Source organism: Quercus lobata, chromosome 10 (assembly GCF_001633185.2).
Source record: "Quercus lobata isolate SW786 chromosome 10, ValleyOak3.0 Primary Assembly, whole genome shotgun sequence".
Taxonomy (NCBI): Eukaryota; Viridiplantae; Streptophyta; class Magnoliopsida; order Fagales; family Fagaceae; genus Quercus; species Quercus lobata.
Genome location: NC_044913.1, coordinates 29,694,675 through 29,707,441, shown reverse-complemented (window position 1 = coordinate 29,707,441; position 12,767 = coordinate 29,694,675). Strand labels below are relative to the sequence as shown.

Here is a 12,767-nt window from a genome sequence, read left to right as displayed (position 1 = left end):
ATGGGGCTTCGACAAGTGGTAGTGCTGCAAACTAGGCAAGTGTTGTCACTGTTTTTATATAATATGCTCAAAATGTCATTTGGTTGTTGTTCTTCACATTTGGAAACTAACAACTGTACCTTCGTGGTTGTCAGGCGAGTGGAGATTGGATTTTTGAATGGCATTGTACGTGGGACTTGTGGTTATGTTCGGTATGGACAAGTGCAGCAAATTCTATGTAGACTATGTTGTATCAGTATGGAAAAGTTATAGGTGACTATGTAGAGTATGTTGTATCAGTATGGACAAGTGTTAGACGACTATGTAGACTATGTTGTATTGACTTAGTTTTTATTTTGTTTATTGCTAAATATTGTGCTAATTGAATATTTGTTATCCATTGTACTCGTTACATTAATTGCGTTGTGCAGCTTTTGCCTGTAATGCAATGATATGGCATTGACAATGTAGCTACTACTTTGCCAACTTCAACCACAGCGGCCTTGTTTGAACCGATGATAATGTATTGACTGTTTTTGTGTGCTAAGGGCAACTAAAATGCCCATGAATAGTAACTGTTTGAATCCGATTGTTTGCATCTGATGTACTCTCTCCTTGATTGGTGATTATGCTTGTATCTACTTCTTTACCGCTGACCATGTGATGTGTTCTAGATCTCTTTTACTATTGTAGGGGAAGGGACAAAAGTAATTCTGGTTTACACCTACAGGACTGCAAAACAAACGGGAAAAAAAAAAAATACTTCCCAGTGGAAATCGAGTTTCTAAAACTCGATTTCCATTTGGGTGGCATTATCGCAAATAATATACACAAACCAATTTACAAAAATGCCACGGTCAATGGAAATTGAGTTTCTAAAACTCGATTTCCACTGGGAAGTTTGCTCTCACACTTCCCCCTAAAAGATTTTGCTCTCGGGTTGTGAGGAAAATTCCCCAGTGGAAATCGAGTTTCTAAAACTCGATTTCCACTGATGGCATTCTTGTAAATATATCACTCGAAATCGAGTTTTAGAAACTCGATTTCCAGTGAACGTGGCATTTTTGTAAATATATCACTGGAAATCGAGTTTTAGCACAGGGTAATTTTCCTCCCAGCCCGAGAGAAAAAATTTTTAGGGGAAAGTATTTCCCAGTGGAAATCGAGTTTCTAAAACTCGATTTCCATTGAAGTGGCATTTTTGTAAATTGCTTATTGTAATTTATTTGCAATAATGCCACCCAAATGGAAATCAAGTTTTAGAAACTCGATTTCTACTGGGAAGTTTTTTTTTTTTTCATTTGTTTTGCATTCCTGTAGGTGTAAACCAGAAATGTGATTCAAAGGGAAATCGAGTTTTAGAAACTCGATTTCCACTGGGAAGGTTTTTTATTTTTTATTTTTTATTTTTTTTTATTTTTTTTTTTCATTTGTTTTGCATTCCTGTAGGTGTAAACCAGAAACTCGATTCAAAGGGTTGTATTCGGTAATCACCTATCTAGACTAGTTCTAAGAGCATCAAAAACGTGAATGTAGTACATTAAAAACAAAATGTATTGCATTTTGAAATTATTAATATAACATTATTATAAAATACACCAAGAGCATTACTGTCCAACTTTGTAAATGCAGATCCCACAATCTCATAATATAAATCTTGTAATACAAATTTCTACATAGCAAACCTTTCCAGTAATACAATTCTCATAATATAAACCTTGTCATACAATCTCGCTCCTTGCCAATAAATTTCCTTGCAATTGGAATAATTACCCTATCATACATGGGGACCCAAAAAATAAAACTGATGACATCAAAGGATGAGAGAGAGGCTGCGGGAATGGTGAAAGAACCAATGCTTGTGTCCATCATCATTCCTTGCTCCACAAACATTGTACACATCTGGGCATAAACAGCAGAAAAGACATATATGACACATCAGGGTGTTCTTTTGCAGCTTCAGCAGCTAACGAAGGAATATCCTGTAAAGTGACACAAAGCATTTTTATTAAAAAAAAAAAAATCAATCTAGTCACCAATTCTGTACAGTATATCTATAATCAAGGCACCAGAGGAAAGTAAGCCGAGCTACCTGATGCCAGTGTCGTCCAAGGAAGAGAAAAAATGGGCTTACAATCACACGATCTGCACCTTGTTGAATGCAAGAAACAAATGCATCTCTTATTGATGGTTCTGCCAGCTCCTACCCATATCAAAGATATTTCAATAAATGAGAAGCCGTTTATGCAGAAATAAAACCATGACAAAAGCAACATAGTATTATGTCCACCCAAAAAGGCAAGAAAACCAAGTAGCAGCGCTACACGCACTAAAAACTAACCTAAATCATCAAGGCAGTACTGATCAACACAAGGTTTGATCCCACCAGTCCCCAAAACAACCAGATAGAGCCCGAAGAAGAAGACCATGTACTGAGCTGGAGTAGCTGATGGGCATACAGTCCCCATTTGGTCCACTTATCGATTGAATACACCTACCCGACTTCTTATGATACACCTTCATTTTCGTGGACCTCAGAGGTAGGGTCCAAGGAAACTGATGAAAAAGCTGACGAGGTTTTAAAGTTGGATATCTTGGACGGTTGGACTCCAGAAAATCATTATAGATGGTCTAAATCTAAAAATGTTTAACACTTAGATTCAGTCCATCCATAGTGATTTTCTGGCGTCCAACAGTCCAAGATATCCAACTTTAGAACCTCGTAGCCTTTTCATCAGTTTCCTTGGACCCTACGTACAGAGCAAAGTTCAAAAATAGATACGGTCCTGATAAACAACATAATCATACAACACATTTTCAAACTCCCCAACTTCATGAGGCTTAGCCCCTCTAAATGTTGTTAAGAAGCAATATGTTTATAAAATAAGTGTAATTGAAATGAGAATGTTAAGATGAATAAATGAAAAAAATAAGATAGAATATGAAATGAGGAAATTCGCTTAAAAATTGGATGGCCTTTATTAATAAAAAGATGGGAGGGAGTCATGTGAAATGGTTTGGTCATATGCCAAGTAGAGCAATTAATGCACCAATAAAAAAGAGAGTTTGATTCTAGTCAATGGAACGAAAAAGGTAGAGGAAGTCCTAAAATAATACTAATAAAATTAGCAAAACAGCACTTGTCAATTAAAGATGTAACAAAAACTATGATTTCGGATATAATAGAATGAAAGAATACGTTTTGAACTTGATTAATATGTCGAGTTTCCATAACCAACCCCAAATATTTGGAGCTAAGTGTTGGTTCTTATTGCTGTCATCATCCAATAATATTTGAATAACCCGCATGTGCACTAGCCAGAAAACATAACATGCAAGACTATTACACTCTTATCTGCTATACCTGTCTTGCTTTCTGACTTATGGCATTTCACTTCAGTTTCCTCCTGGAATGAGAATTCTTCGACTTTGCTGGCAGATATTTGTGGAGGGTTATTGTTGATAGATGCAACTATTGGACCTTCATGTGAAAAACTAAAATCTTGGAGACCAAGTCTCGCTCTTCCAAATAATGTCACTTTTTTGCTTGGAGGGGACAATTTTATAAGTCCTTTTAGGCCAGTAGATACTTTTACTGGTTCAAATTGAGGTTGAGCATAAGTTTGGGTGTGCTCTTCAACCATAGGAGAGCCACTAACACCTTTGACGGATACATCCAAATCTGGAGAACCTTCTGTGGAAATATCAAGAAGCTTCTAGATAGGGTCATTTGGAGCTACTTGATTGCCAAAGCAGTGTTTCTTAACAAAATCTAGCTCCATGGCCCTGCAACTGGGGGTTGTTGAAACAACCCATTTCGGCACAAGAAGTTGCAGGGCCCATTCTAATTCTTCCTTGGATGAGTGAATGGAGTAACAAACATGCCAAACACCAAATTGGTCCCTTACTGCCTCATTCATTCTCAGTTTTCTTTGACTTTCATTCTCCAAGAACTCTTCCTCACATGCATACCACTGTGCTGATGGGCGGATTATGAGAGGGGCAGGCTGGCAGTGAGCTTGGGCCTCCAAAAGCTTTGCTTTTGCTCTTTCATATAGTTTAGGAAATCCATCTAATACCTGGAAGTGGGACGAGGAATCTTCAGAGATAATGTCAGGAAATGTTAGGGTTAGAGCTTGGAAACACTCTGGATTAAAGGCTTTATCAACATAGATCTTGGACCCAAATGTTTGGGACACATTTGCCAGAATTTCTTCCTGGTCGAGAAGGTCACAGGTCAGATAAACCACAGGGGCATCAGGATGCTGCCATATACAATTAATAACCTATTTCATGGAAACGTAGTTTGAAATGTAAGAAGCAGATTGAGGTTATATTGATACAGTGACATAAGAAATGTGCTTAACATTTAAGATAGAACTGTAGAGAAGAACAATTACATGCCCACACACGCACTCACTCCAACGAGAGAGAGAGAGAGAGAGAGAGAGAGAGAGAGAGAGTCATAAACTGCTAAGAAATATAATAATAAAACATAAACATGAAACTTTTTTATTACGCAAACAATTGTCAAGATTATGACAAGGAGAATAAAAGGTCATCTATTTTAAAATAATTTGAATGGAATTTCTTTCACAATTGGATGCCCTTATTGATTACTATTACTGATATATAATAATGCTAGTAAGAATTCCCAAAGCCTGCTTAAGTGCCTTATGGACACTAAGATAATGATACGCATAACAAGAATGAACTGTGAATTAACAGCATCCATTTATGATATATACCTAAACCAGAATTCATATTAACCTTGAGGTTAGATGCAGCAATAAAAAAAATGTGTAGAGGAAAATAAAGTATCCTAGGAAAAAATTAGGCCTACATAAGGGCTCATTTATAATTACACATCAAATATGAATGCCTGCTAAATGAATTAACCATTGATGAGGTTTGAAATCAGGTTTCTAAGGATATGCTATCTACAGAAAAATTTTCATGATCCATAAATTAAAGATGCAGAATATTGTTTCCACAAATTTTCAAAAGATTACCTTAATGTAAAACAAACTAAAACTACAAAGGAGCAAGCAAGATAGATACTATCAATGGTAATAGCCATGAAAATAGATTTTGATTAAACCAAATACAAGTATATAAAGACAGCTGTATTATATTTGCAAGTTCTGCACATTTCAATCTAACATGAGGAAAAAAAAAAAAAAAGTATGTAGGGCTTACAGTAAGGTCATAATATACACATCGCAGCATGTTTGAGACCACCGATCACTTCATAAATTATAAAAGAAACATGAATAGAATGAAGACCGTGGGTACCTGTTGGATTGCTGAGTGCTTGCTGGGAAGGTTCTGACGAAATCTCCCAAATGTGCAGTCTAGGAAAACATAATCAAGTTGACACCTTGGTACTTTTCCTTTCTTGGCAACAAACTTCTTTGGTAAACTTTGTACACACTCAGCCGTGAGTCTGCAATCTCCTGTGTGCAAGATATTACCAAAATTGCCTTCAAACAAGAACATTACAGCTCCTGAGGTTTACAAAACCCATACCAGAAAAGGGACAATCTGTCAATAGAGCTTCTCAAAATCCAATTCCAAGCCTCACCCACAAGTTTCTTACCACTTGCACCCTCTCTGTTAATCATCTATCATAAGTTACCCTTCCCATGTCAAAAAATAGCAACAAAGTACAAGAAATTATCAAACTCTACAATCCATCCCTAAAAAATAAAATAAAAGAAATAAGCTGACCAAGGACAACAGTCATGACTATTTCATCATCCTATAATAATACCCAGCAACAATGATCAGGACAGAGTTACTACATTAGATAGATACTATAACCCAACAATATGGACATGATTAACTTTAAATACAAAAAGAGGAAATTCCTATATAATCCTAGCAACAGTGCAGGATCATGCCAAATAGTTCAATTCATAAAGAATACAAAATCAAACCCACTCTCTAAAATTCATCCAGATGAACAAGTTAGTCAACAATATAAACTCAAAGGAAATCAAAAGTATGTAGAATTCAAGACTTACATGGCGAGCAAGGATGTAACAGAATTGCTTCTTTCTCAGCTGATCATTACAGGAAGTAAAAACTTGCTTCACATACTGCCAACAAATACTTTGGACTATGAGGACCAAACCAAAATAACATTTTAAGGATTGCATCATAAATTTTATCAAGTATTTAATAAGATTTTCTAGTAATGTGTAGCTGTGAAATTCTTCAATCAATGAAGAAATATAATTCCCCTTGCAGCTCTTCACCAAATACAGGTAAACACAATGCACAATTGAATAGTAAGGGAAGGATGAGTTATAAAAAGTATTTTTCTTAAAGTACAAACCATGTTATCCAGAAATAGGGCAATCTGAAGTGCATTTGGATACTCCTCAAATTTTAAATAAATCATGTAGGCTGTATCTAGAACCAACATGTCATCAGGTCCAGGGAGGTATCTGCATTATGTTGCAATGTGAAATGTCATCAAGGGGGGGAGAGAGAAAGAGAGGTGAAATAAACAACCCGAGTCAAAAGATTGTAGTTTACTGAGCAATTATAAACTTAGTTTTGGTGCAGCATTTCATGCATGACAAAAAACTAATGTTGCAAGTTGCAATACTCTTTACAAATAAGAACCCTAAGGCAAAAGGTTGTCATTTACTGAACATATTGGTATAGCATTTCATATAAGGCAGAAAATTTATGTTGCAATGTTCTTTAGTAAATAATAACCCGTTCATCTCAACCCTTAAGAAGCAGCAAAAGTGTTCCAATTATTATAAAGTATAGTGTTCCAAGTCCTTGAACAAGAGCAAGCTCATGTCAGATGTCAATCTTTTACGTAGTTACATAGTATTCTCAAGGGATTTAATTTTTGAGCCCAAATGTAGATATCTTTTTATTTTAAGAAATAAATAAACTTTCATGTGACTTGACCAGAAAAAGAGCAATAAATGACCAAAACAGAACTCAAAATTAAACATACTTAAAAATAAAATAAAATAAACAAAAAATTTAAAAAAAAAAAACAAATAAATAACATAATAATAAGTAACACATGCACCAAATTGGTCTAACCACGAACCCCTACCCCCTATAAAAATCCCATGCTAGCTGGAGAACTGTAACTTTTAATTCCTCTCCTGTTTTTTTAATTCAAGCTTCTATAGTCTTAAATGATTAATCCTTTTTTTTTTTTTTTTTTGTGACAAGTAAAATGATTAATCCATTGGATAAAAATCTCCACAAATTTATGGTATAATCCCACTTACCTAGCCGAACTAGTCAGATAGAGACATGTCCTTCGGAAATTCGTGCTGTCAACATGCTCTATTAAAAGATCAAGGTCTTCAACCTAGCATTAGTCAAATTACACACATCTCATTATTGGCCAAACACGAAGAGGAGAAAAAAATTGAGGGCAGGAAAGCACAATAAACAAATCTGATCAAAAGAGAAATACTGCTCAATACCTCCATTAGAAGATCAACAGCTTCAGGCTCGGCATTGTGCTGCATTGCAATTCACAATGATTAGAACAAAACTAAAAACTAAAAATAAAATAAAATAATCCTTTCAAATGTCACCTATAGTCGTCATACTGTAACATGTTACTGAATCATACCTTCATGTGAAAAGCAACTATTTGTTGAACAAGCTCCATAAGATCCTTGATTGGAACTTCTTCGCTCTGTTGTGGTAAATTCAAAGAAATTAAATATATTAAAATTAAGAACGAGTTCTTAACAATAAAGTATTGAAGGCCAAATAAGATAAAATTCGTTTTGAAAATCCTCTATCGAAAGAGAATGCACCACTCTATTCACAGAGCAATGAGCATTATTAAGATGTAATACTACTCCAATACCATACCGCATAATACATATTTTCAAATTCAGGGAAGCAAGGATATCATAATACATAATAGTATAAAGTTTAAAGCACTTTAATCTGTTTATCAAGATGCATATGGAACCAAATTTAAAATTTTTTGAGCTGTAAATGCATATGAATAAAAAGTTGTTTTTTACTGGTTTCTAAAAATAAGATTTATAGAATGGTCCTAGTACCCATACCAAGCTTTTTTCTTCATAAAGAAAACTAATATAGCATTGATTTCTAACCTGTCGCTTAGCATATTCCTGTGAAATTTCTCCAGCTAAGTTCCTGATTACACATAAAAAATAATAATAATCAATAGTGAGTGAGGTTAATATTCATTTATATGGATTGAACTTCAAACACTACCATAACCTAAAAACCAGCAAGAATGAAATTTGATTTGACCAGATCAAACTACCTACCAGCACCTAAAAACCCAATAGAGACCACAATGTATTTTAATCAGACGACACTCACCTCACATATTCATGGCCCCATGAGCCAATATCACTTCCTGAATCCTCCAATCTATATTTTAAGCTCTCCTAAAAGAATTTTCAGCAATAGAAAAGCAATGAAATATATGTTAGTCCCAAATAACATAAAACGAATTTACTTTAGCAATTGTAAAGAGAATCAACTAAACAAATCAGCAAAAACAATACAATAAACTTCAGTCGTACCCTTTCTCCCTCAGCAGACATGGTGAGAGCCAGAACGGAGAGTATATCAGCGAGGTACTTCTGCATTGACAAAGAAAGTTAATTAGATAGGCTAGAATGCTACTTCTATAATAGACAATGTCCAAGCAAACAAAATTATACCTTCAATTCCGAGTTCCCCATGGTTTCATAAAATGCCTTTAATGTTCCATACTGTGGACGCAGAAATTTCAATGGCTTTGGGACCGAAGTCATGGAGCTTGTAGAGGTTCGGATTTCCTGCCTACAATTGGAAAAATTTTACATGCTATTATGACATATGTTTCCATTCTATACAGGGAGCTAATGTTTTCAAAGTTAATCTAAAACCTCAGAAATGTTTTTATCAATCAAGGAACCAAATTGATGAATTATAACTTATACCCAAAAATGTTAACAAAGTCCCAAACATTAAACCATAACATAAAGATCAGAATTATATTAAGTGAAAGCAAATATTAAATACTATTACCTCATGCTCTCAAGCGCAACCTTCTGTAAGTTAGGGTCAGCATCCTGAACTCTCTCCACATACAGCTCCAATTGTTGCTTCAGAGCAAGATCCTCTTCAGACTGACACAATACACAACACAAAAATTTGTTATGCGAATGACCCAACAACAACCAGAAATTTGAAATAGAATTCCTAAATGCTTATTTGTGTAATATCTAAACTTTTATCTATTTCTCTCTCTCTCTCTCTCTTTGTGCAAATTATGTGCACAAAAAGGGTGTGTGTGTGTGTGTGTGTGTGTGAGAGAGAGAGAGAGAGAGAGAGAGAGAGAGAGGCAAAAAGACAGTGAACAATGTTCAGAAAAGTCATCTTACCTCGCAACGGACAGCTACTGGTGCCCACTGGCTTTCAACACCCAACAAAAGAAGATGATCCAATACTTTTTTCTGCAACCAATATACACATTACAGGATAAGATACCACCAAGTTAATGATTCTAAAGGAAGTAATTATAGCAGATATGAAGTTAGTAAGAAACCTGAACCAGTGTTGCTTTATTTGTTAGCTTATTTGCATCTTTTCCAGGATCAGCCTCTGTACCTCCCATCATTAACAAATTAATGGTTTCTAATGCACTGAGTAGATTAATTGTCTACTGGCATGGCGTTTGTTTCAAGGAAAAGAAGAAATACCAGTAAGGCTTCTGTGACAGAAAATTCAAAGATCTATGGTAAAATCTTATATACATTTCAGTATCTAACCTTTTGTTGGGTGAAACTGTAAGTACTTCCCCGTAGCTTCAGAATTGATATTACGGGGTCAAATCCCATAGTCTCTCTCAGTAGTATCTGAACCACACTTGGAAGCATTAGGAGCATGAGAGAATCTCAAGCATAAAATATAACACAACAGAGGCTGCAGACCTGATTAGATGCATTAGTTCGGAGAAGGTTGTTCAACAATTGAAGACAGTCCTGCACCATTACATGCATAATAGTTTTATAACCAAGATATTCGCAGAATTCTCAAATGCTTGTAAAGAAAAATAGAAATGAATAAATTGAGGAATAGCTAAACAGTCAACGACCATAAGTTGTTCTGTGATTCTGAGAAAAACAAAAAGTTTTGAAAATGGGACTCAGAATCAAGGCCAATGCACACACCTCTGTTTATTGTAACAAATTTTCTACAAAGAATATCCCCCCCCCCTTCTCTCTCTCTCTCTTCTATGTTAGGTGTTTGTCTGGGCAAGTAGAACCATAAAGAGAAAATCATAATGATGGATCAACAAAGCCTTTGTACATGCTTTCTTGTCACCTAAAATGTTCAACTAGAATGTGTCAAATGAGCAACATAACCCATACAGGAGAGGACAGCCAAAGGATAAAATAAAGCATGTGGGTTTCAAACTCAAAAAAATGGTCAAAACTACAAGAGTCCTTAATTTAGGCTACAAGTAGAATCATAACCGTAAATAAAAAATGACAAAATAGAACATTCAGACCAAAACCCACAAATGGTGCTGAATCTCAATGTAATTATAGCATATAAACAGCTCATTTAGCTAGCGAATTAGTGATATGCAATAGAGTCACTTAAACACTATCATAACTTCATTGTTGAAGCTGTCTTAGTAATCCATGACAAACTACTCGATTGATTGATATAATTGAGAAAGTGTCACATTCAAAAGACCATAAAGGAAACAAGTTTTAAATTGTAGACACCCAAACAATAAGAAGCCATTTGCAAGACAAGTAATTTATCAGTAAACAAGCTAGAAAAGTTGATTAAACTACCATGATAAATTGAGTAACAGTAAATCACCTGCACAACAACACCACCTTCTGAACCTCCTTCCTCTTTAATGATGCTGAAAATCTTTTCAAATGCACCTTCAAAGACCACAATTTTTTGAATCTCCTAAAATTCACAAAACTGTATTAATTAGTAGGGAAATCAAACACATTTTCAAGCACAGGTTCAGCAGAACCATTAGATGACAAAGTGGCAGGAATATCTTACCTCAGCTTCACGGGTCAAATAAGTAAGCAACAGTAAGGCCTCGTTTCGAATAACCTAAGAACCACAATTGTTTTTAATACAAGTACAAGAAGAAAACCAAACTGATAAATTACCAAGTCCCAAGAAGCTTAAGCTTTTAGAAAATTACCAGCCACTTCAAAATCGACCTAAAAGCTGCCTCCTCCAAGCTTATTGGCATTGGAAAAGTTATTTGTTGCTACTTTTATTGTGCTGAACTTGAATTTTAGTGCTTCTGGCCTTTTCATAGCATCATCATCTTCATGAACATAATTAATGAACAAACCATAATGATTAAGTAATTATTATATGACAAATAATGCTTTTTAGCTGGTCATATATTGTAAAATAAACTTTGAAAATGTATCATTTCAGTTACCTTTTTTGGACCTTATGCCGTCTCGTATAATAAGGAGGAGGTCTTGCATGTCCTTCGTCAGATGCCTCGGGCCCAGCGTTGTGTCCATGTTTGTGCCCTCCTGTCCCACAATGAGGTGCCTTTGATATGCGTTTCGGCCGACCTTCTTGTTGAACAGGTAACCCACCAGCTTCCTCAACATGAACATGGGGTGGGGTGATGGCTGATGAAGGGCCAATAGACGTATTGTCCGAGGGTGGCTCTTGCTGTATGTCAGGTGGGGTTAGATGAATACCCAAGTCAAAGGATGGAATGGGTGACACATCGGGAAATGACCGTGGGGTGGGTGGACGAATGTCAGGCCCAACACAAGGATGTGGAGTCAATGGGGGGATGGTGGGACGACGAGATGGATGTAGGGTGGGTGAAGGGATTGTGGGGCTAAGGGATGGATGTGGGGTGGGTGGAGGGGGATCAGAGGTAGGGACAACTAGAGGGGTACGAACACGCAGACGTCTAGTAGGAGCTATGCTCATGCTTGGGCTCTCAGTAGTGCTTGGCCTCTGAGTAGCTGCTGCGGCAGGAGTAGCTGCTGCAGCAGGAGTAGCTGCCTCCTCATTCGGGACCTCAGGGTGCCGAGGTCGTACACGGCCAATCGCCTGCACTGCAGTCAGCACATCAATAATGTCCTGGTGGTCCTCCGTGCCCACCGGGTGACGGCCCAACAAACGGAGGTATCCTTCAATCTGCACATGGAAAAACCAAGTATATTAGTAATGCAATACAGTTTATGTATGTACGAATGAACAATCAATGTTTTATGGGCCCTCTGCTTGTAGGGCAATTCAAGTTATTCCATAAAAAATTGGGAAGAAGAATGTATACCATAACTCTAAAGGCTGAAATAAGAAATATGACCTTCGATTTTGAAATTAGATTTTGAAATCAACAAAGTTCTCTATAAGGTAAACGAATAAAGTTCTCTATAAGGAATCTTAAGTAGAAAACAACTTTAACCTACTTCTTTGATGCTAAGCATACATTGGACCACATATATCATGTTTTATAAATAGTGGTTTCATGCTAAGAAGTACGGTAATATGTACAAGATGTGGAGAAGTTACCAGTATAGTCAATGTAGCACCAGGAACATCAATGAACCTCCGAGTCACCCTTTTGAACCAGTCGAAGTACTGATGCTGTGGAGGCATATCACCAAGCACTGCTTGACAACACCGTTGAAGGCGGTTACCCCAATTTAGTAAATGCAGAGCATGTTTCCGCATCCAATCAACGCCCACCTTCCCCCTCAAATCAATGGCATGAAGCACGGTGTCAGTGTCAACATCTTTGG

The 12,767-nt window shown here is 36.3% G+C and overlaps 1 protein-coding gene, 2 long non-coding RNA genes and 1 pseudogene across 4 annotated transcripts; all 4 read right to left on the bottom strand.

Moving 5' to 3' along the window:
• Window positions 1–1,909: 1,909 nt before the first annotated feature.
• On the bottom strand, window positions 1,910–2,403 carry LOC115962972. Its single transcript, XR_004085649.1, has 3 exons — window positions 2,321–2,403; window positions 2,072–2,182; window positions 1,910–1,961 (listed from the first exon to the last, which is right to left on the bottom strand). It is a non-coding gene; the product is annotated as an uncharacterized LOC115962972 (long non-coding RNA).
• Window positions 2,404–3,293: 890 nt separating this feature from the next.
• On the bottom strand, window positions 3,294–5,491 carry LOC115964611 (annotated as a pseudogene).
• A 404-nt stretch (window positions 5,492–5,895) lies between these two features.
• Window positions 5,896–9,381, bottom strand: LOC115964609 (26S proteasome non-ATPase regulatory subunit 2 homolog A-like). Its single transcript, XM_031083887.1, has 12 exons — window positions 9,364–9,381; window positions 9,031–9,131; window positions 8,682–8,802; window positions 8,541–8,600; window positions 8,335–8,402; window positions 8,100–8,142; window positions 7,601–7,666; window positions 7,449–7,487; window positions 7,248–7,330; window positions 6,320–6,431; window positions 6,006–6,080; window positions 5,896–5,925 (listed from the first exon to the last, which is right to left on the bottom strand). Exons 1-12 carry the CDS (start codon window positions 9,379–9,381, stop codon window positions 5,896–5,898), a joined length of 816 nt encoding a protein of 271 aa, XP_030939747.1.
• Window positions 9,382–9,390: 9 nt separating this feature from the next.
• Window positions 9,391–11,102, bottom strand: LOC115962969. Of its 2 annotated transcripts, none has more exons than XR_004085645.1 (6): window positions 11,038–11,102; window positions 10,840–10,935; window positions 9,936–9,986; window positions 9,774–9,860; window positions 9,551–9,667; window positions 9,391–9,458 (listed from the first exon to the last, which is right to left on the bottom strand). It is a non-coding gene; the product is annotated as an uncharacterized LOC115962969 (long non-coding RNA). The 2 variants fall into 2 exon arrangements; XR_004085646.1 differs by having other exon boundaries at window positions 9,551–9,664.
• Window positions 11,103–12,767: the final 1,665 nt, after the last annotated feature.